Here is a 27815-nt window from a genome sequence, read left to right on the forward strand (position 1 = left end):
TTTCTCAGTTATGTGAAATGAAAATCCGTAACCCTCCAGGAAAACCTAAATTCCCCCTATGGTGCAGGATACCACAGCTGACAGTCCTCTCCCTGGAGCCCACAAACCAGTGACACCAGAATTGCTGTGGCCTGTCTCATGGCTTGGGGGTGGCGATGGGGAGCAAGGTAGAGAACGGGGCTTGTTAGTACCTTGACCTTTCTTACCTGACAATCAAATGTCTTTTTTTAAAAATAAATGCAATATAAAATGTATTATAAAATACTTCAGATATTCAAAAAAATTAAAACACCCGGAACACCCATGTCCACCACCCAGCTTACGAAACAGTATGTAGCAGATAGGACCCACTTTAAGCAGCAGCCTCACTCCATTTCCCTCCAGCGGGGAATGGCCAGAAGCCTGACATCAGTATTTATCCCTAAATGTCACACGGTCGTCTTTCGATGTTTTGTTCCAAGTTTACATAAGCCTTATCTTACTTTCCTCAAAGTAAGGATGGAGATTCTTCGTGGCTACCTGTACCCGGCTGAGGCCTCGCTGAAATGGCTGGCTTTCCAGACCCTTCCTTAGAAGCTCATGGGAGGAGGAGCAAAAAAAGAGCTCTTGAGGACTGGAGAGAAGGCTGATTCGGCCTCCAAGCTCCACGTGGGGGAAGAGTTCGGGAAGGGCTGGCTTTCGGTCCGCTTCCTGGACGCCCCCCCCCCCCCCGGGCAAGACGGACTAGCTCGCGGCTTTTCGCTTTCAGGACACCATCCGCAGCCACAGGGTCCCTACGCGGTGGCCTCAGTCTCACCCCCGGACACTGGGTGTGCCGCCCGGTGCCGCCGCAGGGGCCGGGGAGCGCCCCACGGCCCGAAGGAGGCGTGAGGTCGTCCGACTCTAGCCTGGTCCGCGTACCGGGTCCGCCCGAGGCTGGCACGCCCGCCGCTTTCCGCCCGCAGCTCTTTGTCTCTCTCGGGCTCCCGTCCGCCCGCCCCACCCCTGCACCCCCATTGGCCAGGGCTCGGGCCCGGGCTCCGAGAGGAGGGAGCGAGTGGGCGGGGCCGCGTGGCGTCAGGGCAAGATGGCGGCCTCGGCGGCGCTGTTCCTCCGCTTGCGGAGTGAGCTTCGGCTGGGCGCGCGGGGGCTGTGCGCGAGGCTGGCGACACCGCCCCCCCGAGCCCCGGACCAGGTGAGCGGGACGGGGGTGGCCCCCGAGTGCGGGGGCCCCTTTCTGGAGTTCCGGGCGGACCGCCGCCGCGCGAAGGCTCTGGGACGCAACACCTCAGGGTGCTGAATGGAATGCCGCACGGGTTTCGGGGCGCTTCCCTGCCTCCCGGGGTGGGCAGCGCTTGCCTCCCCCCCACAGAGCTAGGTGCTGAGGGCTGAAGTGCGTCCTCTGAACGCCACTTCCTCTGGACCCCACGTGGGTGCAGGGGGAAGGGAGGTCACCTGTGTCCCCTCTCAGTGACCTCTCAGGTAATACTTGAGGGGAAGGGCCTTGGGATGCTGGGGTCCCATTCTGGCCTTGGGGGTATTTCCCCGCGGTGGTGGCGGTGATGATGAGGTAGATGTGCGGGCTTCTGATCTCACCCTGCCTCCACCGTTGAGAGAGATCCAGCCATTCTGACCTCACTTCGTGCCCTTACTTCCCCTAGCAAGCCAGTGCCATTCTGTCCCTGCTCCCATCCCTTCCCTCTATACCCACTACTGTGAGCCCCAGGCATCCGGATGTTTTAACTAACCGTCCCATCCCCTTTTGTGCCCTCCATTGCCTTGCTCTCAGCATCCCAGTGTCCAGCTAGTCTCCCTGATTTCATTTCCCTGCCCTACAGGATGCTGGGCACCTGGCCTATCAACTCTTGAACCCCTGGGATCCTGGCCCTGGACAGTCTAGTTCTTGACTCTTCTAAGAGATCCAATCTCCTGGTTGCTCCTCCAGAGACACAACACTCTGAGGCTATGTGGGTGTCTGTTTCCTGGCTCCCGACCTTGAGTCTTCTACTAGCGTACCAGAGTCATCCTGCCCTTTCTCATTTCTCTCTGGGCTAACCTATCTCCTCTCAATTGCAGGCCACGGAAATTGGGAGCCGCACGGGCACCAAGGCCCAGGCTCAGGGGCCACAGCAGCAGCGGGGCACAGAGGGTCCCAGCTACGCCAAAAAAGTCGCACTCTGGCTTGCTGGGCTGCTGGGGGCCGGTGGGACTGTGAGCGTCGTCTATATCTTTGGTGAGAGACATATGCCTGTTTCTCAGTTTTGTTCCCTTGGCCCTCTCTTCTGCAGAACCTCCCTCCTTTTCCCCTAAGGGTTTGGCCCGTTTCCTGGCTCCTCCCTCATTAAGGCTGCCAACTAGAATATCTGCCTTGGAAACGGGAGATCTTGCTTCTTCCTTAACCCACTTTGCTCAAGGTTCCACTCTTAGTTGATTATGCACCAGGACCCAGAGAGTCATTTGAAAGAGGGAAAGTTGGGGAAGGAGGGCCTGACCAGCCTCCTAAGCTGCCTCTTCCTGCAGCACCCAAAGCTCCAGCCCTCTGCCTCATCCCTTCCTCCAGAGACTGTTGAGACCCTGCCCCAGTCCCTCTTCTCTCGGACACCCAGGATCCTGACTACCAACCCCCTCCTCTCTTGATCTTAGGAGACCATGCCTCTACCTTGTTCCCCCAGACCCAGGAATCCAGGCCCCCTGCCCTCTTCCTTCCTCAAGACCCAGGAGAACAGGCCCCAATTTCTCTCATTCCTCCCTGTCTCCCTTACAGGAAACAACTCTGTGGATGAAACTGGTGCCAAGGTGAGGGAGATAGAGACCCAGAGGCTTTGCCAGGGGTCCCATCCTGTGGGTCCTTTCCCCTTTGGTCTGCTCACGCTCATTTCTGGTCTTGGGGTGAGACTCTCTCCAGGGACCTTTGCCTCCTCCTCCCAGGGCCCCAGAGATTCCTCTTTGGGGTTTGATGGGGTTCTGCCTCTGCTATCCTAAACCCTATATTTTTGTTTCCACCTTCCAGATTCCCGATGAATTCGACAATGGTGAGTAAAAACAATCACAGATTCTGAGGTTCCCCCGAACCTCCCTATTCTGCTATTTACAGGGATGTTGCCTTTCCCATCTGGTGCCCCCCCACCCCTCCTCCTTCCATTGGGGGGTAGGGGAGTCAGCAGCTGGATGGCTCTGAGGGGAGGGGCATTACAAAGCCCTAGTCCTCTTCAGCCCTCCTCACTGGCCCAAGAGCAGATGGTCAGGGACAGATGGGGGAGGGGAGTCCACCGTAGGAGTGCTTGGAGAGAGGGGGCTGTCTGTCACCGGACACATGGCTTCCTGTGCCTTAGATCTGAGCGGCTGCAGCCCTTAATCCCCTCCTCTTTATGACAGCCTCTTGTTCACCCCCAGCCCCCGACCCCATGAGGCTCCTCATTTCCAAAACAATGTCTCTTTCCTCCCTCCTCCTTTTAGTTAACCAGCTTTTGGTGGAGAGTTTCTGACAAATTGGATAGTAGAGAGTAGTTGTCAGTCTGTCACATCTGGCCCTTCCCAGGAGAAAAATAAAATTGGTAGGTCCAGAAAGCCACCTGTTTGTGCTGGGGAAGTTTGCAGACCCACATGTTAATACACTGGTTGCTCAGGCTGGGCAGGTGGGTAAGTATGCTCTTTTAACTGGGTAATCTTTCTGGTTCAAATAAAGCAACATACTGATTTAAGTGGGGGCAGTAAACACACGGGTTTAAGAAGTGTGTGTTTGCTAGCATAACTCGTTGCAGTGTTCTGCTTGTGAAAAGGCAGGCCTGTACATAGATGGTGGCTTAACTAGACCAAAAGTACTGCAGTGAAGGAGGCAGTCAGGTAGACTTGCTGCTTTCAACGGGCTTCAGTATATTCATTTGAACCAGGATTTTTCAGTCTTGGTCCTCTCAGTACTTTGGAGCAGGTAGTGCTTGTTGTGGGGGAGCACCCTGTGCCTTGGAGTGTGTTGAGCAGCATCGTGGGCCTTGGTCCCCTAGACGCCAGTATCTTGACAGTCACACGTGTCTTTAGACATCGCCTGAGTTCCCCGGAAGGTGGCAGACCAGATAGCTCCGAGTTGAGAACCACTAGATTATAAAGTACGGAGGTGTGTGTACGTAGTTAGTGTGGCTTAAGTAGACTCCGCATATTAGCTCAAGGCAGGCAGATCTGGAAGCCTGGTGGTTCCAGATGGACTGAACACACAGGCATGATGTCAGGAGAGTCCCGTGGGTGTGGGTTTTAAGTGGGGAGACGTATCAGTGTTCGGTTTTATATCTGGGGGGTGAGGTGGGTGTAAGTATTTGCACTAAAACTGGGCAGGTGGATAGATGTATTTACTCCTGCCTGGCGGTTACATCCTTGCTTTCTACCTTTGGACTTAGAAATGAGCTTGTTCATTTCTTGAGCTTGTTCATTTCCAAGTGGGTCTGTAGACTTGTTTGTGTCCGGTAAGTAAACAAACCCCGGCTTCGTCTGGGAGGTTGAGCAGTGGCTCATCTCGGAACCCCTTTGTGCCCTGCCCTCCTCCTAGATCCGATTCTTGTACAGCAGTTGCGTCGGACATACAAATATTTCAAAGACTATAGACAGGTGAGCGGGAGCCCTGAGCCCGGTCCCCAGCCCTCCCGCGCAGGCCCCTGCCTCCTCGTCTGAGTGCCCCCCACTCCGTCTCTCTCCCACAGATGATCATCGAGCCCACCAGTCCCTGCCTCCTCCCAGACCCTCTGCGGGAGCCGTACTACCAGCCGCCCTACACACTGGTCTTGGAGCTCACGGGCGTCCTCTTGCACCCTGAGTGGTCGGTGTGTCCTGGGGAAGGCAGCGGGTTGGGGACACTAGGTGGACACGGGGATGCAGATCGTGATGATATGGTTAAGGGCAGAGACACTGGCCCTGGCTCCACTCTGATGTTGGGGAGGAGGCGTCACTCGCCTTGCCTGGCTCGCCTGTGAGACTGCCCACCCTGTAGCTTATTGTGAGGCTGCCTGGGCGCACGTTCCGTGCTGCCGAGGAGTCAGTCAGCCTGGGACCCAGACCCTCCAGCCTCTAAGACCCTCGTCATGGCCGTGTACTCCTGAGCCACCCCTCCCCACCCCACCCCGGAGCTAGAAAGATGGGGGAGAGCACTCTCATTCTGGGGATCCCCCGGGCTGGGGCTTTGTTGTCTTGGGGGTCTCTGGGTCTTGGTGTTTCACTGTCCTCCCTGCCTCCCCAGCTGGCCACTGGCTGGAGGTTTAAGAAGCGTCCAGGCATCGAAACCTTATTCCAGCAGCTTGCCCCTTTGTATGAAATCGTCATCTTTACATCTGAGACTGGCATGGTAAGGCCCAGGACAGCGGAGGGTTGATCAGTGTGGCTGGAGGGCAGGAGGGTCAGGGCTCAGCCTGACCCTGTTCTCCACCCCCATCCCGTCCCCAGACTGCGTTCCCACTCATCGACAGCGTGGACCCCCATGGCTTCATCTCCTACCGCCTCTTCCGGGATGCCACAAGATACATGGATGGCCACCATGTTAAGGTGTCACGTGGGGGGCCATGGGTGGTTCTCTGGGACTTGTTGGGGGCGGGGGCGGCACTTCTTGAGGGAAAGAGGCCCCAGGTCTGACCCCAGCCCCAACCCTGCTTCTGCCGCAGGTCTGATCTGACAGGCCTTCGGCCTGCCCTCAGCACGGGCTGGGCTTCTAGGTTCTCCCTTCCCCAGTATCTGGGGCTGGGAGCCACCCCCAGTGTGGGCGTGGGGGGTGGAGTCTCTCCAAAAGAGGCAGTTGGAGGTATCAGAGGGGTATGAGATCTGGAAGCCATCTGATGTCTGGAACCGATTGTCTCTGGGGCTGTGTAGCTGTGGTAGCTTGTATGAAACTTGGCCTTGTTTGCACTCCCAGGACATTTCGTGTCTGAATCGGGACCCTGCCCGCGTAGTCGTCGTGGACTGCAAGAAAGAAGCTTTCCGCCTGCAGCCCTACAATGGTGTCGCCCTGCGGCCCTGGGACGGCAACTCCGATGACCGGGTCTTGTTGGACCTGTCTGCCTTCCTTAAGAGTGAGGCTGACCCCTGAGCTCCTGGGCTCTGACCTAGGAGCCCTTGACTCTTAGGAGGAATGATAACTGCTTAGTTCTGCCCCCCACCCCCACCCCCCGTGTAAAATTGGGTACTTGAGGTGTGAGAGGTTCACAAGCATCTTGTCATCTTTAGGAGTTTCTGAGAATGTTTGGGGTGCTCTGGGATATTTAGGGAATACTTGGGGGAATGTCCAGAGGAGCCCTTTTAGAGCGTTAAGAAATGTTCCAGGTAGCAGTGAGCAGTCCCAGTATCTGACCGTTACCCTTGCGGGCCCTGCTTCCCTATGGCCTTTCTGCCTGCCTGAGCCCTGCCCGCTGTGCCCGCAGCCATTGCACTGAACCGCGTGGAGGATGTTAGGACCGTGCTGGAGCATTACGCCTTGGAGGATGACCCCCTGGAGGCTTTCAAACAGCGCCAGAGCCGGCTAGAGCAGGTGGGCCCCCCGGATCCGCAGGGGGTGGGGGGCATCGCATCAGTTCCCCGAGGCTCCCAAGAGAGGGGCCCTTGAGCAGCCTGTCTCCGCTCTGTCTGCAAGAGCTTGAGCAAGGCCTTTGTCTTCCCCATGACCTGTCCTGTAGGGACAGATTCCCCTCTTGTAATGGGGGAGGGGGTTCGCTTCCACGGCCTGATCTGAGAGCGGGAGGCAGGAAATGCCAAGCATGGGTCTTGGAGAGGGGTAGTTTGCGATGGTTTCCAGCAGATCTGGAGGCCCCAGTTTTGTGTGGACAGGAAGTTTGGGCCAGGTCTGGGGAAAGGGCTGGTGTTCTAGAGGCTTGGGGAAGGGGTGTGGGCTGGGCAGAGGTTTAAGGAAGGTGGCCCCTTGGATGAGGGAGCCTAGGAGGCAAATACCCACCCTGGGCTGACCCTCCTCTGTCCCTCACCCCAGGAAGAACAGCAGCGCCTGGCTGAGCTCTCCAAATCAAGCAAGCAGAACCTCTTCTTTGGCTCTCTTACCAACCGCTTATGGCCTCGCTCCAAACAGCCCTGACCTCTGAGCCTCCTCAGACTCACTGCCTGGGTCCTGGGCCCGGGGCTCAGTGCTCCCAGACTGTGGCTTGGGCAGCCGCATCCAATAAAGACCATCCCAGATGCCACACTCCTGTGTCCCGAGAGTCTCCAGCTGGGGGCATCGGGGTGAGGTCCGGGACCCTTGGGTCATTGTCCCACGGTGGCCATTTGGCTGCCGGGCACAGAGTAGGTTCTTCAGTGGATCAGGATGGGTTTTGGACCCTGGCCTGGGAAGCCGCAAAGCCGGGTTCCTTTGGCTGCATCTTCCGTGTGCTGTGTGACCACAAAAAGTGCGTCTAACTCCTTGATTTCAACAGATTCCTCACCTGTGGAAAAGGGAGGAGAGGGCGGCACTGGGGGTCCAAGAGCCAAGTTACTGCCAGGCCGCTGTGTGCACGCACCACGTGTGGGCTCGGGGGGCAGTGGGGGGCTGCTCCCTCTGCCACCTGTGGCCCTGCGGGAAGGTGGGCCTAGAGTTGCTGGATCTGCTCTTTTGACAGAAGCCCGAAGTTGTGATTTTCATATTAAGTCTCTTGTGAAATGTTGGCTCCTACCTGGGACGGGCAGTGTGGCGGCACCGTGCGCTGGAACTTTCTGTGATGTTTATTCCGTGTCCCGTGTCCGCACTGTCGTGGTCGAGCAGAGCCACAGAGTACTGCAGTGTCATGAGGGTAGCCGAGGACTGCAGCGTCTGTTCGTATCATTTTAAGAAACCTTAATTTAAGCAGCCATCTGTGGCTCGTGGCCCCTGCTGGGGACGGCACAGTCGCGAGCCATTCCACAGTCCCGAGTTCCCGACTGGCCATGTTCAAATCCCAGCTTTACCACTTCCCGCCTCATGTGGTCTCAGGCAGGTTACTTCACCTCTTGTGCCTCAGTTTCCCCATCTGTAAAGGAAACGGTACCTAGCTCGCAGGCTAGGCTGAGTGAGGTGCCCCGTGGAGGCCCTCAGATGGTAGCCGTGGACCTTGGGCCCGGCATCTGTGTGCCTCCGCTTCCTCAGCTCACGAGTGGGGGTGACGGTAGGACCTGTCTTCGAGCAGCTGAGTCAGTCACGGGAAAGCCTGTACCCAGCGTGTGTAGATTCCCGTGGGCCGCCTTACCCGGTTCCCATACTGGCTTCGCAGACTGAAGCATCCTGGGCCAGTTTGACAGCTTCTGCCCCCGGCTGGCCCAGCCTCTCCTCCAGCCAGCACTTAGTGCTAGGACCAGTTAAATAGTTTAAAAAGACATCCCCTGGTGTTTGTGATAATAATGAAGATATACCTCTGTGGACTGGATTGAGTCTCTGGACTCGATACATTTTTTAAAGGCTCACAGAGAAGTGTTAAAATTTGCATGCCCGCCCAGTCCCAAGGTGTACCGTCTATAACGTGGGCTAGGTCTCGGGGGTCTTGGTTTATGCATTCATAAGAGATTTATAATAGTATCTCCCTCATTCATTGACTGACCAGTATTTCCTAAGTGCTGACTCCCCAGCCTTGTTCTAGGCACTAGTGTGCATCAGTGAACAAATTAGATGAAAAGTCTCATAGGGAAGACAACGGTCAGATACTTCTCAAACTAAGAAATGCCTAAAGAAAAATAAGGTATGGTAAGTAGGCAGTGGTTTGGGGACTGGAGGTGCTGATTTAGATTGGATGGAATGGTCGAGGAAGGTTTCTTGGAAGGGGGTATCTGACAGATCACAAGGAAATGAGAAAGCCATGGGGATCTCTGTGTCAGGCATGGTCACCTCAGGGCCTTTGCACTTGCTGTTCCCTCCTTCAGGAATATCTTCCTAGGATGCATATCACTTCCCCTTCTCCCCGCCCCCACCTTAGGTCTTTGCTCAGATGTCACCTCAGCATGGCCTGTGGGCACTAAGATCTGGCTTGTAAGGAAAAATCCTGAATAGCCAAAGAGACTCCTGAAAATATACTTCACACACAGACGTGACAGAATTCACCTGAAACATTATCATGTCTGGCACTAACCTTCAATAAAGCCTGGCTATTTTTATGATCTTTAAAATGAGATCTCTCAGACCTGGAATCTGTACCTTCCCAAGTTACCATCCAGGGCAGGACTTTGCCTTCTTCCACAGCCGGTTCTAAAGACTGTCCAAATTGCATTTGAATGTCTCCTGTGATGGGAAGCTCACTCCTCCACCTACCCCGGTACAGGGCCTAACTTGCCTCCCAGTTGGTCCATGAGGTTTGGCTCTGCTTTGAGTTACAGAGCCAGTTTGAGTTGGAGGATATGGAGGGGGGCTTCAAATGCCAGCCTTGGAGTCTTCAAGTGTATTTCCCTTCCTTCCCTTCCTTCCCTTCCTTCCTTCCTTCCTCTTTCTCTTTTTGTCTCCGTTTCTCATTCTCTTTCTCCCTCCCTCCCTCCCTTCCTTTCTTCCCCATATCCCATGTGGAACCCATTGTGGGGCTTGAACTCAACCTGAGATCAAGACCCCTCAAACTCGGACACTTAACCAACTGGGGCGGCCCTCGGAGTGTATTCTGAAGGCACTGCAGAGCCATGCAGGAGAGGGACAGGGTCAGATTTGTGCTTAGAGCCCATAGGCCAGAATGGTCTTGACTGGAGAGAGGAACCGGGGCTCTGGGACTCCCGAGGAGGTGCCTGGCCACCTTAGTGAGTGTTAGGGAAGTGCCTGCAGGAGCGGGAATCTGCTGAGAAGGGAATTCAATAGAGGAGGGAGTACAGAGGGCACAAGTAGAGGGAAGACCTGTGCGAAGGACCATGGCCCTCCCCTGCTCAAAAGCCTTCAGTCCTCAGTCGTCAGCTCAAAAGACTCCAGTCCTCAGGATTAAGAGGAAAAAAAAATTTTTTAAAGATTTTATTTGGGGGGTGCTTGGGTGGCTCCATTGAGCGAGGGGCCTGATTTGGCCTGGGGTCACGCTCCGAGCTCAGCGGGGAGTCTGCTGCTCCCTCTGCCCCTCCCCGCACTCGCTCGTGCTCTAAAATAAATCAATCTTTAAAAAAAAAAAAAAAAAAGGAAAGATTGTATTTTTAAGTAATCTCTACACCCAGTGTGGGGCTTGAACTCACAACCCCAAGATCGAGAGCTGCCGGGTGCCCCTAAGAGGAAAGTCTTCAACTGAACTCGCTCCTTGATTAAAAATTGCCCAGCGCTTGTGTGTGCCGGGTTCTGCTGGGCTGCACTTTCTTGATCATCCTATCTTCTCCAAAAGAAAAGTAAGTTTGTAAATCGAAACTGTATTTCCCCCGTAAGTATTAGGCTCTAAGTCATAAATGTTTTCTTTGTGGGGGGAGAAAAAAGGGTTGGCGTCACCTAAGGGCTTTACTCAGCACCTGGCACAGAGAGTTTGGGACCGGAGGCTGGAGCACCTGCTCTCACCGGGCTTCCCTTGGCGTGGCCCCGGGAATACTTTGGGGCTTCTGGAGGGCCCTGGGGGTGCCCGGTCCCCCCATTGTGAGGGAGCGGGGGGTGGAGGCTGGCTGATCTGTGAAGACGGAATTTCCTGCCCATTTGCTCCTCACACCTTCCGGAGGCCAAACGGGCGGCCCAGCTGCGGCCCAAAGGGGGTGGGGCGCGGGCGTCCGGCAGATGGCGGCATTTACATACAGCTGGAGCCCCCTCGCAGGCGGGGGCTCCCCACCCGGCGTCTGGTGCATCCGTGATGCGGGGTTTGGAAGGGTGGCTTTGTCTTCGGGAGGGCAGCGCACACACCAAGCATGTACACACACACACACAGGTCCACAAAGAACCCGGGATCTTCATCGTCCGCACACACGGCTACACCCTTGGGCTTCCCGACACCTAATCTCGTTCACACGCGGACGTTCGGTTATTCACAGCTGACACAGACCCTACCACACACGCCCAGCCACCTAGAGGTACCCGCACAGACCTCAAAGTTAGAGGCTCACGTGACTCCACACAGTGGTCCAGGATCTCACGTTCACTCTTACACACGCCCAGAGAAGCATCCACAACAGCCACACAGTCCCCCAAAGTCACACAATCATGAAGTCACATACATCTCTATTCTCCCATGCGGGTGCACACGCGTACACACACACACACACACAACCACAGAATTCTTGAATTACTTACAACCTCACAAATAGTCTTAACTGTATACACTTTTAGGCACACGTGGAGGCACGCGGTCTCAGCCAGGCACACAATCACAAAATCACGTACAGCCTCCCGCCAGCAGCTCTTGCTCACACCGCATGCACGCACAGAATCTTAAAACCCTGTATAGCCTCATACACTGGCTTAAGCCCCTAACCCCATCCCACCCTCAGTCACACGAGGAGTCAGGCCCAAAGCACACACGCAGGATGACACACTCACTACAGAGCCGGCGCCCATACCGCAATCCACGGTTGCTCCGGCAAGCTCCCCTTCCCTTGCGACCTCCTCCCCTAGGGTCTCCCGGAGCCCGGCGGCTGCCTGAAGGGGCGGGGCCGTCCCCTCACATATAAGGCTCGGGAGCCCGCAGCTGCGGCTCCCAGCACCCCCGCAAGGCCATGGTCAGCCCGCAGATGCCCCAGCTCTTGCCCCGGACAGTGATCCTGGCGCTTATTTTCCTTCCCCAGGTCGGAGCGGGAGTGGAGAGGGAGGAATGGGAAGGGGTGCGACCCAAGGGGTCTTGGGGAGTAGGCGCGGGGGGCGCGGAACGCCTGGGCCCCCACGCCTCCTCACGCTGTGCCCCTTTCCGGCCCCAGGCACGGCCGGCAGGCGTCTTCGAGCTGCAGATCCACTCTTTCGGGCCGGGACCAGGACCGGGGACCCCGCGGTCCCCCTGCACTGCGCAGGGCCCGTGCCGCCTCTTCTTTAGGGTCTGCCTGAAGCCAGGGGTCTCCGAGGAGGCCGCCGAGTCTCCGTGCGCCCTGGGCGCGGCGCTGACTGCGCGAGGACCGGTCTACACCCAACAGCAGCCTGAAGCGCCGGCTCCTGACCTGCCGCTGCCCGACGGCTTCATGCGCGTGCCCTTCCGGGAAGCCTGGCCGGTGAGAACCCCGTGCTTGGAGGCCCTACCCAAACTTCTATGGCCTTCTGCCCTCCAAGCACCCAGCATTGCCCTCTGGGGACCCCAAATTCCCAGACCAGTAACTATCACCTAGAATCCCACATTCTACCGTGTGGACTTCCCACAGGGGCGCCCCAAATTTCTGAGTCCCACTTCCCCTTTGGGGATCCCAGATGTTCTGATACCCACCCTGCATGCTTGGGACCCCAAATTCCCAGAACCTCAAACTCACCCTCTGTAAATCCTAAATTCACAGAACCCTACCTCTGCTCCTTGGGGATTTCTAAACACTGGAATCCTTATCTTTATCTTCAGATCTCCCTGCACTTAGGGACCTTCCTCCACCCTGTTTTCGAAACCCCAATCTCCTCTCACCTTATCCCTTCTCCAATCTTCCAGTTGGGGCCCATATGCATGACTTTTACCTCCAAAATCCTATCTCCTAGCCCACAACCCCAAAAGTGGGCAGGTGAACGGAAGTGGGCAGGTGTACTTGAAGTCTAGACCCCTGTCCTTCTGGGCAAGGTGGCTTTCCCTGTTCTAGCCTCAGTCTCCCCATTTGTAAAATGGGATCATCGTGGTACCTCACAAGGGTCCCTCTTGAGGGGTTCAACCAGCTATCTCCAGTCTAGCGTTTACCCACAGGAAGTGCTCCATAAAGGAAGCCCAAACTGTCATTCCTTCCCTGGGCCAGCCCCTCTGGGAATTGTCCCTTGTCTGTCTGGTCCCTGGAAGGACCACCACCCCAAAAATCTGGACTTCCACTGTCTTCCATTCTTTCCTCTCCTTTCTCCTCCCAACCAGGGCACCTTCTCTCTCATCATCGAAACCTGGAGAGAGGAATTAGAACAGATTGGAGGTGAGTGTCTTCAGTCATCAGACTACAGTGCACAGTGTGGGAGCTCCAGGGAGCTGGGGCCCCGTGTATGGTCTAGGAGAATGACATGGGGCTGTCTGTAGGGTGGGGCATTCGCAAGATCGCCGGCCTGTGCTGTCCTCCCAGCTCCTGAGTGTGGGGGCTGGGCGGCAGTAGTCCCAGGGCTCTTGGCAGGTCGCGGTAGAATTGTCCTGGTCCTGGACGCTGGAGTGTCCAGGGGTTGATACCAGGCAGAGGGCACTCTTAGCATCTTGGAATCCAAGCCCGCAGAGCAGGAGGGTACAGGATCGCACAGTAATGCACTGTCACCGTGGGAGTTTGATAAGCCTGGCTACAAGCTCAGTCATGATGTCCCTTCAGAGGTCCCAGGAGCCCTATGGGATGACACAGGTTGAGCAAAGGTTTCAGGGAGGGAGTTGGGGTGATTTTATTCTTAATTTGAGGGGATTTTGGAGCCATGTAAGGCTCACAGTGTGTGTGTCTGGGGGGTTCTGTCAGCATTTAGATATAGAAAGCTCCTGTGGCAATATGGGGGCGTTGTGACAGTTTCAGTGGGGAGAAAATGCCACTCTCTCTCTGTATCCCAAGGCTTCAGGCAATGAGGGTAATTTACGGTCTAGTAACTGGGGTCTCTGTCACCATTTCGATCTAGGAAGACCCTGAGGCACAGTTTCGGGGTGTCATGACCTCAGTTCAAAAGACCGGTGTTGCCTCTTGGCCATATAGAGATACCAGATGTCACAGGGTGTTAGAGGTCTCCTTACTGATATACAAAGATTCCTGGGCAAGATATGGGGGTGTTTCGGGTTCTTTGGGAGGACCGTTGTCAGCGCTATGGTCCTAGGGTACTAATGGGATGGCGACGTCATTATGGGAGTTTGCAGCCTTGCTAAGGGGATAACTGCCATTCTCAGGGCTCGAAAAGGGGTGTTTTGGCCTCGCTAAGAGCGGCAGGGAGAGTGCAAGCTCCATCTGTCTCGCCAGAGTGAGTCCGCTTGCGGCCCGGCCCGCCCCAGCACCACGCTCCCTTCTCCCCGCAGGGCCAGCCTGGAGCCTGCTGGCACGCGTGGCCGGTCGGCGCCGCCTGGCGGCCGGGGGCCCGTGGGCCCGGGACGTGCAGCGCGCAGGCGCCTGGGAGCTGCGCTTCTCCTACCGCGCGCGCTGCGAGCCGCCCGCCGTCGGGGCCGCATGCGCGCGCCTCTGCCGCTCGCGCAGCGCCCCCTCGCGGTGCGGCTCGGGACTGCGCCCCTGCACGCCGGTCGAGGACGAGTGTGAGGCCACGCGTGAGTCCTGCGTTCCACCCCACCCCGTCCCCGGCCCTTCCTTCCTTAGCTGCACTCACGGCCCCAAGGTCCCTTTCACAAGCCGGTTACCCTCCTCAAGGAACCGGGGGCCCGAGAGCTCTGCCGTGGTGCCGCAGACACACCCCTCTCCAGGAAATTAGGAATGTTGTTGACCGCTGGCCAAGTATCCGAGGCCCCGCTCCAGGCCCCCTCGCGGTCCTCAGCCCCCTCCCGTGATCCAGCTACCACCATCGGGGCAACTGAGGACCCTGGACTTCTCTCCAGTCCTGCCTGGGTACTCCAACCCCCTCCCCTCTCCCTAGCACTTTTTTCTTCCCGAATAGGAACCCCACACCCATTTCCCATGTTTGCACTACCCACCCCGCTCCTCCTCTAACGCATGCGCACACCACTTTCCAGAGGCTAGGACACTCAGCTCTTCTAATGCTGGGGCCCTTCCTACCCCCACCCAGGAGCTTTGGAAACTCCTTGCAGTTTCCCACAACCCCGTCACCAAGGGATACTTTATGCTCCCTCCCTGCAGCTGCAGAGGCCAGATATCTTTGCTTTCTAAAGCTTGGATCCCTGACCTCCATTATGGGGACCCTCAGACTCCTCCCCTAACTTCTGAATCCCACTGAAGCCCTTAGGACTCCCAGGCTTACCCAGATTCTCCCAGACCTGCCCTAATCAAAGACCCTCCCATTTCGCCTGAAAGACCAGGGGCTCCTCCCCAAGCCCCAGGGGCCCATTCTTCTCTCTCCAAGTTCAGACCCTGCAGGCGCCACTCCATTCTCCTTTTCTTTTCTTTAAGATTTTATTTATTTATTGGACAGACAGAGATCACAAATAGGCAGAGAGAGGGCAGAGAGAGGAAGGGAAGCAGGCTCCTTGCCTAGCAGAGAGCCCAATGCAGGGCTCGATCCTAGGACCCTGGGATCATGACCTGAGCCGAAGGAAGAGGCTTTAACCCACTGAGCCACCCAGGTGCCCCCCCCTTTTAAAGATTTTATTTATTATTTGACAGAGATGATAAATAGGCAGAGAGAGTGGGTTTTGGGTTTTTTTTTTTTTTAAGATTTTATTTATTTATTTATTTTGACAGAGGGAGAGACAGCTACAGAGGGAACACAAACTGGGGGAGAGGGAGAGGGGAAAGCAGGCTTCCCACCCAGCAGGGAGCCCCATGCGGGGCTCGACCCCAGGATGCTGGAATCAAGACCCTAGACGAAGGCAGACGCCTAATGACTGAGCCACCCAGGCACCCCTCCATTCTCCTTCTAAGAGCACAGAGTCGGGAGCTCAGTAGCCTGGGTTCACATCCTCCGTCTGCTACTTCCTATGTGCCTCTCGGGTCCTCAGTGTCCTTATCTGGAAACTGGGGATCACAATACCCGCTAGCCCAGAGGGTTGTCTGTCACGAGGATGAGAAGGTGGTGCACAGAAAGCCCCCAGAAACTTCTCTGATTCCTGCCCTCCTGACCCTGCCCTCATCAACGTTACTCTTTCCTCTGCCTCTCCTTCCCCCATAGCAGCGTGTCGCCAGGGCTGCAGTCCAGACCACGGCTTCTGTGAGCAGCCCAACGAATGTCGATGCCTGGAGGGCTGGACTGGGCCCCTCTGCACCATCCCGGTCTCCAGCAGCTGCCTCACTCCCAGGGGCCCGTCTCCTGCCACCGCTGGATGCCTTGTACCCAGGCCTGGGCCCTGTGACGGGAACCCGTGCGCCAATGGGGGCAGCTGTAGCGTCAGTATCAGCCCCTCCCTCCTCATCCTCCGGGAGTTCCCAGCGCCCCCTGTCTGCAGCTCCTTGAGATCACAGCCTGGGGAGGGTCGGGGGTGGGGCGGGGAGCTGTCAGGGGAGGGCCCGGAAGACTGGGAGGTAGGACCAGACAAGGAGCAGCCCTCCTTGGTTAAGACAGGAGGGGGTATTGGGATTTTGCTCCCAAGAGACCCGTTCTGAAGTCCTCTTGCCGCTGCGCAGGAGACCCCGGGATCCTTCGAATGCGCCTGTCCCCGAGGGTTCTACGGACTGCGGTGTGAGGTGAGCGGGGTGACATGTGCGGATGGACCCTGCTTCAATGGCGGCTTGTGTGTGGGAGGCGCAGATCCTGACTCTGCCTACGTCTGCCACTGCCCGCCCGGGTTCCAAGGCTCCAACTGTGAGAAGAGAGTGGATCGCTGCAGCCTGAAGCCGTGCCGGAACGGTGAGGTGGGGAGGCCAGGCAGGGAGGGGCCCTGCGTGGTCAGTGGGCTTGGCTCAGACAGCCCTGGGTGGGAATCTTGGCTGAGCTTTCTCTATCCTCTGGCCTGGGGAAGTGAGCCTCCACCCCTCCCAGTCTGTTTTATTTTTATTTATTTTTTAAAAGATTTTATTTATTTATTTGAGAGAGAGCACACACAAGCAGAGGTGGGGGAGAGGCAGAAAAGAGGGAGAAGCAGATTCCCCACTGAGTGGAGAGCCCGATGTGGGACCCAGTCCCAGGACCCTGGGATCCTGACCTGAGCCACCCAGGCACTCCTGCCCAGCCGGCTTGTTCTGGGCAAGGTGGTATTCCCATACCAAAATATTTGAGTAAGGGGAGCCTGGCTGGCTCGGTAGGTAGATCGTGAGACTTTTGATCTTGAAGCTGTACGTTGAAGCCCCATGGTGGGTGTAGGTATTACTTAAAAATACATATAATTAAGTATCTACAGTGTTCCAGGTCCTGTTCTAGGCACTAGGGTTACAGCAGGGAATGAAATAGACAAAAACGCTGCCCTCATAGAGCTGACAGAACAGACAATTAACAAATAAGTAAATTATATGGGAAGTTAGATGGTGATAAAAACTAGAAGAAAACAGGCACTGGGTGGCTCAGTAGGTCCAGCACAGGACTCTTGGGTTCGGCTCAGATCGAGATCTCAGGGTCATGAGACAGAGCCTGTGTCAAGCCAGTGCTGAGCGTGGGGTCTGCTTGTCCCTCTCCCTCTGCTCCTCCCCCTGCTCACACTCCCTCTCTCAAATAAATAAATACACAAGATTTTTTTTTTTTAAAAACCTAAGAAGGGGCGCCTGGGTGGCTCATTGGGTTAAGCCTCTACCTTCGGCTCAGGTTGAGATCTCAGAGTCTTGGGATTGAGCCCCGCATCGGCAGGCTTTCTGCTCGGCGGGGAGCCTGCTTCCCCCTCCCCCTCTGCCTGCCTCTCTGCCTACTTGTGATCTCTCTCTCTCCGTCAAATAAATAAAATAAAATAAATCTTAAAAAAAAAAAAAAAACTAAGAAGAAAAATAAAGCCAGAGGGGGATGGGGAGTGTGTATGGGGTGGAGGGTTGACATTTTAGCAAAAGTGGTTAGGCAAAACCTTGCTAAAGGGTAGCAAAGGAGGGAGCCTTGTGGGATCTAGAGGGAAGAGTTATGTTCCAGAAAGCAGGAATAGTAAGTGCAAAGACCCTGAGGTCAGAATGTGCCTGGCCTGTTGAGGATCACAGGGAAGCAGGTGTGGATCAAGCAGAGTGAGTGCAGGGAGAGTGGTGTGAGATGAGGTCAGGGAGGTAACCAAGACGAATCATGTAAGCCTTCCTGGGCCATGAGGAGGATTTTGGTTTTACCCTGAGGAAGATGGAGTCACGCGAGTGTTCTGAGCAGTGGAGAGATCTGATCTGATAACGGTGTTACAAAGTTACATGAGATTATGAATGTAAAGGGCTCAGTGCATTCTTTTTAGATTTTATTTATTTGAGAGAGATAGACTACTAGAGAGAGAGCAAGCACGAGGAAGCAGAGGGAGAGGACCAGCTCCCTGCTGAGCAGGGAGCCTCATTCGGGGCTTGATCCCAGCTCATGACCTGAGCTGAAGGCAGCCTCTTAACCGACTGAGCCACCCAGGCGCCCCGCACATTCTCACAATACGAATTCTCTCCAAAACAGAGTGTTCACTCTGGGCTGAGTGGTTCTAGGGACATAGCACCGACTAGGACAGCTCTGGGCCCCTTCCTCATGGGGTACCAGCCTGGGGTGGGGGAAGACACATTTGTGCTTGGAGGGTTGGAATGGAGAGTCAGGGAAGGCTTCCTGGAGGAGGGGACATCTGAGCAGTTACCGGGGAGCTCTGGGAGAGATAAGGTGAAAAGAATGGGAGTAAAGGAGGAAGGGAAAAGAGAAGGGGCATCCCAGGCAGAAGCCATGGGCAAAGGCCAGCTGGTTCAAACATGTTCTGGGACTGCTAACTATTGGAGTATGGCTGAAGCCGGGAGAAAAACGGCGATACAGAGCGCCAAAGAGGTGAGGCTGACTCAAACCAAGACTTCACTGGGGAGGAAGGGAAGGCCTGTTTTCCAGGCCAACTCCCAGAGGCTGGCCCTAGAGTTAGACGGAGACAGCGGGGACGCAGAGGAAAGGGCGGGCAGGATTACAGAGCAGAGGAGTGGAGGCGCGGACAGGCTCGGGGACCCCCGTCGAGGCCGCGCCCCTGACGCCCCTGCCACCTTTCCCCACAGGTGGGCTCTGCCTGGACCTGGGCCACGCCCTGCGCTGCCGCTGCCGCGCCGGCTTCGCGGGGCCGCGCTGCGAGCACGACCTGGATGACTGCGCCGGCCGCGCCTGCGCCAACGGCGGCACGTGCCTAGAGGGCGGCGGCGCGCGCCGCTGCTCCTGCGCTCTGGGCTTCGGCGGCCGCGACTGCCGCGAACGCGCCGACCCGTGCGCTGCGCGCCCTTGCGCCCACGGCGGCCGTTGCTACGCCCACTTCTCTGGCCTTGTCTGCGCCTGCGCCCCCGGCTACATGGGCGCGCGCTGCGAGTTTCCGGTTCTCCCAGATGGCGCGGACGATGGCGCACGTGTATTGCCGGCGGCGCTGCCGGGCCTCAAACAGGAGGACCCGCAGCGCTTCCTTTTGCCTCCAGCTTTGGGTCTGCTGGTGGCCGCGGGCTTGGCTGGCGCGGCGCTCTTGCTGGTCCACGTGCGGCGCCGAGGCCCCGGCCAGGATACTGGGTCTCGCTTGCTGGCGGGGACCCCAGAGCCTTCGGTGCACGCGCTCCCAGATGCACTCAACAACAGAAGAACGCAGGAGGGTTCGGAGGATGGGCCTAGGTGAGGGGCGCCAGGCGTCTGGCTTGTCTCCTGGCTGCTTTCGTCAATCTCCACAGTGCAGTTGGCCTGATTCCCTGATAGACCTTCCTGATCCCTTCCCTGATAGGTCCCTTCCTCTTACCTGCTCCCGGCCTTTTCTGATTGGGTCGTTGACAGCTCCCCTAATTGGCTTTGGGGTCTCTCCATGGTGGGTGGGGAAAACAAGATCGGAGAATTAGAGGAGTCTGGATCTTCTTTTCCTCCCACAGCCAGCCAGCGGATTGGAATCACCCTGAAGATGGAGACTCTCGTGCGATTTACGTCATATCGGCTCCTTCCATCTATGCCCGGGAGGTAGCTACCACCCCCCTACTTGCTCCCCACACATTGGGCACGCTGGGCCGAGGCAGCCCCTGCATTTCCTGTAGCCCTCTTTTACTCTATCTGTAAAATGAGCGTAGGGTCTCTGGGAGGTCCTTAAGCCACCTTTCACTTAAACGGCTTTTATTAGTTCTGTCTTGCAACCCTCTTGCTGTCGTTTGGAGCTATTTGACAGACCATATGGCTCTCAAGAGGTCGCGGTGGGGAGCCCCAGCAGAACTTCACTGTTTTCCACTCACTGGGGAGAGGGAGAGGAGGCGAGGGCAGCCCTGTCTAATGCATCCTACTCTTCATTTCTAGGCCTGACCTGCCCGTTCTCCATCAGCGCCTGGAGACAGAACCTGGATATTTTTGTACTTACTTGGTGGTGCCCAATCCCGGCCTGAGACACTTTGGAGCTGGACGGGGTGGGTGGGAGAATTTTACCTTTGGGAGTTGTATATAATGCTTATTTAAATCCTATTTTTTCCCTCCTCTCCAGAGACGTCTATAAAGGCTCTTATTTTGATCAGGTTTGACTCATTGCCTAAGTGCTTTGTACTTAGTATTGGGACGGAGGGGAGAGCTACTATCTCCTGAGAGAAGTAGCAGGACTCTCCCGGAGGGATCAGAAACAACTCAAAGTGGCTTAAATAAGAAGTAGAGTTTAGTCAGAAAAATGAAACGTCTTGTGGTAGGTGTAGCTTCAGCGGGGCTGGATTCAGGGCCTCGGTGCCTTCAGTATCTCTTCACCCAGCTGTGTCTGGGAATGACTTCGTTTGTAAACGGGACTTTCATTGGGTCCGGCTTATAACATGGCCTTGCCTGAGGGCGGGGGCCCAGGCAGAATGGCTTATTCTGATTGGCCAGTCTTGGCGATTGTCTAGCGCGCGACAGGAAGTAAGGTCAGTCAGGCTGTCCAAAGCAAGTGGGGGGTGTGGGTGAAGCAGCGTCCCTGCGTCTACCCCAAATCTGGGTTTGTTACTAGACATCAGTACCCTATCGGGCCGGGAAACCAACTGTTCCAGAAAAAAAACATAGTAAGTTTGAAGAGTTAATTGACTTTATTAAGTGATTCATGAATTGGTGAGCGTCTTGTCCGCGGAGTAGAGGGGAGCTCTGAGGAGGTGGCCAAAAAGGAAGGTTTTTAGAGGAAGGAGACTGGGGCAAGAAAGTTAGCAAAAGAAGAGAAAGCATTGTTCCAGGCAAGGGCACCTCCTAGTAGGGGAAGGGCAGGGAGTCATTGGGGAATTACCTCATTTTCCTTTTGAGGGTGGAGAGGGTCCGTGTTACAGATTATTGGTGCTGATCAGAGAATTCCTGACTGGCCTGGTGAGACTTAATTTTCCCGCGAAGTTGAAACTGCAGTTAGGTTAGGTATTAAGCCCCAGTTTGGTGACTTAGCCTAAGTGATGCCATTTTGAGCCTGTAGAGTTTTTTTGTTTTGTTTTTGTTAAGATTTTATTTTTTTAATAATATTTTAAGTAATCTCTGCTTTGGGGCTCAAACTCACAACCCCGAGATCAAGAGTTGCACATTGCACCGACTGAGCCAGCAGGGTGCCACAAGCCTGTGCTTTCTTTTTAACCCCACGGAACCAGTCAATGAGAGTGGAAAGGATCCATTTTACAGAAGAGAAAGTTGAGGCTCAGAGAGTTTGAAGTAACTGCTGCAAAGATAGGGAGCGACTGGGGGGTTTGGGATGCAGTCGTCCTGCAGGATGCCTTCCTGCTAGAAAGCTTGCTAAAGAGCTTGTCGGGTTTTTGTGGACCTGGGTTGTCCTTCCTTTTTTTTGTTTTTTGTTTTTTTTTTAAAGATTTTATTTATTTATTTGACAGAGATCACAAGTAGGCAGAGAGGCAGGCAGAGAGAGAGGGGGGAAGCAGGCTCCCTGCTGAGCAGAGAGCCCGATGTGGGACTCGATCCCAGGACCCTGGGATCACAACCTGAGCTGAAGGCAGAGGCTTTAACCCACTGAGCCACCCAGGCACCCCTGCTTCTTTGTTCTAAAAGCCAAAATGCAGCTGTGTTGGCCGCCTGCAATACCCTGATGTTTTTACGGTCTCGCACAAAATAAAACATCAAAGGACTCATTTAGTATAACTTCCAAAGTAAAAAAAATTCACATTCCCTTTAATCGGATGGTTTCGTATCTGGGAATTTACCCTACACGTAGACTTTGGTGTCTGTAGGTGTCTGTAGTTGAGTAATTGTTGGTAATAGCCACAGGCTGTCAACGATCTAAATATCTGATGAGGGAGGACTGGCTACATTGATTAGGGGCCATTTACAAGGAAACTATTACACTAGTGTTCAAATGATGAGATATAGATGTTCTCAACTGAAATCTTTGATAGATTTTGTCCAAGAGGGGAAAATATAAGGTACAGAAGAACAGATAGGGTGCTACTGTTTGTGTTTTAAAAATGGACCGTATGGAGTTATTACTGCACTGGCCTGACCAAATGAGGAGCTTGGCGGACCTCTCTGCCGACAAACGGGTGCAAATTATAGAAACAAGGGATGCCTGGGTGGCTCAGTTGGTTAAGCGTCTGCCTTTAGCTTAGGTCATGATCTCAGGGTCCTGAGATTGAGTCCTGCCTCAGGCTCCCTGCTCACTGGGGAACAAAATGACAGGGGCGCCTGGGTGGCTCAATGAGCTGAGCCTCTGCCTTCGGCTCAGGTCATGATCCTGGGATTGAGCCCTGCATTGGGCCTCCTGCTCAGTGGGGAGCCTGCTTCTACCTCTGCCTGCTGCTCCCCCTGCTTGTGTTCGCTCTCTGTCAAATAAATAAGTAAAATTTTAAAACAAAAAAACCAAAATGACAGACCATTTGAAGCTTCTGGGGATGATCCGGAGGGCACATAGCAAATTAATAAAAAAATAAATAAATAAAAACTAAAAATTTGGTGAAAACCAGGAGAATCAATAATAGGTGAACCAAGACCCCCCCTCCATTTAAAAAATTTTAAAAAAAATTAACATATAATGTATTATTTGCTTCAAGGGTAGAGGTCTGTGAATCATCAGGTTTACACACTTCACAGTGCTCACCATATCACATACCCTCCCCAGTGTCCATAACCCAGCCATCCCATCCCTCCCCCACCAACCCCAGCAACCCTCAGTTTGTTTCCTGAGATTAAGAGTCTCTTATGGTTTGTCTCCCACACAATCCTATCTTGTTTCAATTTTACCCACTCCCTACCCCCCACAGCCCCTGGCCCTGCCTCTCAAATTCCTCATATCAGAGAGATCATATGATAATTGTCTTTCTCTGACTGACTTATTTCGCTCAGCATAATACCCTCTAGCTCCCTCCACATCATTGCAAGACTTCGTTTCTTTTGATGGCTGCATAGTATTCCATTGTATATATACACCACGTCTTCTTTATCCATTCATCTGTTGATGGACATCTAGGTTCTTTCCATAGTTTGGCTGTTGTGGACATTACTGCTATAAACATTCGGGTGCAGGTGCCCCTTTGGATCCCTACATTTGTATATTTAGGGTAAATACCCAGTAGTGCGATTGCTGGGTCGTGGGGTAGCTCTATTTCCAAGTTTTTGAGGAACCTCCATGCTGTTTTCCAGAGTGGCTGCACCAGCTTGCATTCCCACCAACAGTGTAGGAGGGTTCCCCTTTCTCTGCATTCTCGGCAACATCTGTTGTTTCCTAACTTGTTAATTTTAGCCATTCTGACTGGTGTGGGGTGGTATCTCGCTGTGGTTTTGATTTGTATTTCCCTGATGCCCAGGGATGTGGAGCATTTTTTCATGTGTCTGTTGGCCATCTGGATGTCTTCTTTGCCAAAATGTCTGTTCATGTGTTCTGCCCATTTCTTGATTGGATTATTTGTTCTTTGGGTGTTCAGTTTGATAAGTTCTTTTTTTTTTTTTAAAGATTTTATTTATTTATTTGACAGAGATCACAAGTAGGCAGCGAAGCAGGCAGAGAGAGAGGAGAAAGCAGGCTCCCCACTGAGCAGAGAGCCCAAATTGGGGCTCGATCCCAGGACCCCGGGACCGCAACCCGAGCCGAAGGCAGAGGCCTCAACCCACTGAGCCACCCAGGTGCCCCGAGTTTGATAAATTCTTTATAGATTTTGGATACTAGCCCTTTATCTGATATGTCATTTGGGAATATCTTCTCCCATTCTGTCAGTTTTCTTTTGGTTTTGTTGACTGTTTCCTTTGCTCTGCAAAAGCTTTTGATCTCGGGGCGCCTGGGTGGCTCAGAGGGTTAAGCCTCTGCCTTTGGCTCCTGGGATCGAGCCCCGCATCAGTCTCTCTGCTCAGCGGGGAGCTTGCTTCCCCTGCCCCCCGCCTGCCTCTCTGGCTACTTGTGATCATGTCTCTCTCTCTGTGTCAAATAAATAAATAAAAATTTTTTAAAAAAAGCTTTTGATCTTGATGAAGTCCCAATAGTTCATTTTTGCCCTGGCTTCCCTTGCCTTTATCAATGTTTCCAGGAAGAAGTTGCTGCGGCTGAGGTCAAAGGGGTTGCTGCCTGTGTTCTGCTCAAGGATTTTGATGGATTCCTGTCTCACACTGAGGTCTTCCATCCATTTTGAGTCTACTTTTGTGGTGTAAGGAAATGGTCCGGTTTCATTCTTCTGCTTGTGGCTGTCCAATTTTCCCAACACCATTTGTTGAAGAGACTTTTTTCCTTTGGACATTCTTTCCTGCTTTGTCAAAGATTAGTTGACCATAGAGTTTAGGGTCTATTTCTGGGCTCTCTATTCTGTTCCATTGATCTGTGTGTCGGTTTTTGTGCCAGTACCATACTGTCTTGATGATGACAGCTTTGTAATAGAGCTTGAAGTCTGGAATTGTGATGCCACCAACTTTGGTTTTCTTCTTCGACCATCCTCTAGCTATTTGGGGTCTTTTTTGGTTACATATAAATTTTAGGATTATTTGTCCCATTTCTTTGAAAAAGATTGATGGGATTTTGATAGGGATTGCATTAAATGTGTAGATTGCTTTAGGTAGCACAGACATTTTCACAATATTTGTTCTTCCAATCCATGAACATGGAACATTTTTCCATTTCTTTGTGTCTTCCTAAATTTATTTCATGAGTACTTTATAGTTTTTTGAGTATAGATTCTTGGCCTATTTGGTAAGGTTTATTCCCAGGTATCTTATGGTTTTGGGTGCAATTGTAAATGGGATCAACTCCTTAATTTCTTTCTTCTGTCTTGCTGTTGGTGTATAGAAATGCATCTGATTTCTGTGCATTGATTTTATATCCTGACACTTTACTGAATTCCTGTACAAGTTCTAGCAGTTTTGGGATGGAGTCTTTTGGGTTTTCCACATAAAGTATCATATCATCTGCAAAGAGTGAGAGTTTGACTTCTTCTTCTTTTTTTTTTTTTTTAAAGTTTTTTTTTCCCCCTTAAGATTTATTTATTTATTTATTTGACAGACAGAGATCACAAGTAGGCAGAGAGGCAGGCAGAGAGAGGGAGGAAGCAGGCTCCCTGCTGAGCAGAGAGCCCGATGTGGGGCTCGATCCCAGGACCCTGAGATCATGACCTGAGCCGAAGGCAGAGGCTTCAACCCCCTGAGCCACCCAGGCGCCCCGAGTTTGACTTCTTCTTTGTCAACTTGGTTGCCTTTTATTTTTTTGTTGTCCGATTGCTGAGTCTAGGACTTCCAGTACTGTGTTGAATAGCAGTGGTGATAGTGGACATCCCTGCCATGTTCCTGATCTTAGTGGAAAAGCTCTCAGTTTTTCTCCAGTGAGAATGATATTCGCTGTGGGCTTTTCATAGATGGCTTTGATGATATTGAGGTATGTACCCTCTATCCCTACACTTTGAAAAGTTTTGATAAAGAAAGGTTGCTGTACTTTGTCAAATGCTTTTTCAACATCTATTGAGAGTACCATATGGTTCTTGTTCTTTCTTTTATTAATATATTGTATCACATTGATTGATTTGCAGCTGTTGAACCAACCTTGCAGCCCAGGAATAAATCCCACTTGGTTGTGGTGAATAATCCTTTTAATGTACTGTTGGATCCTACTGGCTAATATTTTGGTGAGAATTTTTGCATCTGTGTTCATCAAAAATATTGGTCTGTAATTCTCCTTTTGGATGGGGTCTTTGGTTTTGGGATTAAGGTAATGCTGGCCTCATAAAGTGAGATTGGAAGTTTTTCTTCCATTTCTATTATTATTATTATTATTATTATTATTATTATTTTGGAACAGGTTCAGGAGAATAGGTACTAATTCTTTAAATGTTTGGTAGAATTCCCCTGGGAAGCCATCTGGCCCTGGGCTCTTGTTGGGAGATTTTTGATGACTGCTTCAATCTCCTTACTGGTTATGCGTCTGTTCAGATTTTCTGTTTCTTCCTGGTTCAGTTATGGTAGTTTATATGTCTCTGGCAATGCCTCCATTTCTTCCAGATTGTCAAATTTGCTGGCGTATAGTTGCTCATAATGTGTTCTTATAATTGTTTGTATTTCTTTGGTGTTGGTTGTGATCTCTCCTCTTTAATTCATGATTTTATTAATTTGAGTCCTTTGTGTTTTCTTTTTGATAAGTCTGGCCAGGGTTTATCAATCTTACTAATTCTTTTTTTTTTAAAGATTTTATTTTATTTATTTGACAGAGAGAGAGAGATAGAATCACAAGTAGGCAGAGGAGCAGGCAGAGAGAGAGGGAGAAGCAGGCTCCCCGCTGAGCAGAGAGCCCAATGTGGGGCTCGATCCCAAGACCCTGAGATCATGACCTGAGCCGAAGGCAGAGGCTTAACCCACTGAGCCACCCAGGTGCCCCATCAATCTTACTAATTCTTTCAAAGAACCAGCTCCTAGTTTCATTGATTTGTTCTACTGGTCTTTTGGTTTCTATTTCATTGATTTCTGCTCTGGTCTTTATTATTTCTCTTCTCCTGCTAGTTTTAGGCTTTCTTTGCTGTTCTTTCTCCAGCTCCTTTACATATAGGGTTAGGTTGTGTACTTGAGATCTTTCTTGTTTCTTGAGAAAGGCTTGTATCACTATATATTTTCCTCTCAGGACTGCCTTTGCTGTGTCCCAAAGATTTTGAGCAGTTGTGTTTTCTTTTCATTTGTTTCCATGAATTTTTTAAAATTTTCTTTAATTTCCTAGTTGACCCATTCATTCTTTAGTAGGATGCTCTTTAGCCTCCATGTATTTGGGTTCTTTCCAAATTTCCTCTTGTGATTGAGTTTGAGTTTCAAAGCATTGTGGTCTGAAAATATGCAGGGGACGATCCCAATCTTTTAGTACAGGTTGAGACCTGATTTGTGACCCAGGATGTGATCTATTCTGGAGAATGTTCCATGTGCACTAGAGAAGAATGTATATTCTGTTGCTTTGGGATGGAATGTTCTGAATAGATCTGTGATGTCCATCTGGTCCAGTGTGTCATTTAAAGCCTTTATTTCCTTGTTGATCTTTTGCTTAGATGATCTGTCCATTTCAGTGAGGGGGAGTTAAAGTCCCCTACTATTATTATATTATTGTCAATGTATTTCTTTGATTTTGTTATTAATTTATATAATTTAATTTAATAATTAATTTATATATTTATATTTATTATTGTATATTTATATCATATTTATATATTTATTTATATAATTATAATATATAATTATATAATTATTTATATTATATTTATATTTATATAGTTATTTATATATAATTATTTATTTATAATTAATTTATTAATTTAATTAATTTATGTAATTTATATAATTGACTGCTCCCATGTTAGGGGCATAGATATTTAAAATTGTTAGATCTTCTTGTTGGACAGACCTTTAAGTATGATATAGTGTCCTTCCTAATCTCTTATTATAGTCTTTGGCTTAAAATCTAATTTATCTGGGGGCGCCTGGGTGGCTCAGTGGGTTGGGCCTCTGCCTTCGGCTCGGGTCATGATCTCAGGGTCCTGGGATTGAGCCCCGCATCGGGCTCTCTGCTTGGTGGGGAGCCTGCTTCCCCCTCTCTCTGCCTGCCTCTCTACCTACTTGTGATCTGTCAAATAAATAAATAAGTAAAATCTTTAAAAAAAATCTAATTTATCTGATATAAGGATTGCTACCCCAGCTTTCTTTTGATGTCCATTAGCATGGTAAATTGTTTTCCACCCCCTCACTTTAAATCTGGAGGTGACTTTGGGTCTGAAATGAGTTTCTTACAGACAGC

The 27815-nt window shown here is 52.4% G+C and overlaps 2 protein-coding genes across 3 annotated transcripts; both read left to right on the top strand.

Moving 5' to 3' along the window:
* The first annotated feature begins 1029 nt into the window (after nt 1-1029).
* On the top strand, nt 1030-9062 carry TIMM50 (translocase of inner mitochondrial membrane 50). The gene is made up of 11 exons (XM_080828769.1): nt 1030-1174; nt 2056-2212; nt 2744-2775; nt 2990-3011; nt 4517-4575; nt 4668-4787; nt 5201-5305; nt 5404-5502; nt 5867-6023; nt 6372-6478; nt 6932-9062. Exons 1-11 carry the CDS (start codon nt 1067-1069, stop codon nt 7031-7033), a joined length of 1068 nt encoding a protein of 355 aa, XP_080684895.1. The 5' UTR covers nt 1030-1066; the 3' UTR covers nt 7034-9062.
* A 2485-nt stretch (nt 9063-11547) lies between these two features.
* On the top strand, nt 11548-20152 carry DLL3 (delta like canonical Notch ligand 3; the record flags this gene model as incomplete). Of its 2 annotated transcripts, XM_080828843.1 has the most annotated exons (9): nt 11548-11616; nt 11746-12030; nt 12855-12909; nt 13968-14210; nt 15743-15957; nt 16195-16417; nt 18691-19282; nt 19531-19615; nt 19943-20152. In XM_080828843.1, the coding sequence occupies 9 exons, from the start codon at nt 11548-11550 to the stop codon at nt 19946-19948; spliced, it is 1773 nt and encodes a 590-aa protein (XP_080684969.1). The 2 variants fall into 2 exon arrangements, with proteins under 2 accessions (XP_080684969.1, XP_080684968.1); XM_080828842.1 differs by lacking the exon at nt 19943-20152 and having other exon boundaries at nt 19531-19711.
* Between the last annotated feature and the right edge of the window lie 7663 nt (nt 20153-27815).

This window comes from Martes martes, assembly GCF_963455335.1.
Source record: "Martes martes genome assembly, chromosome: 17".
Lineage (NCBI taxonomy): Eukaryota > Metazoa > Chordata > Mammalia > Carnivora > Mustelidae > Martes > Martes martes.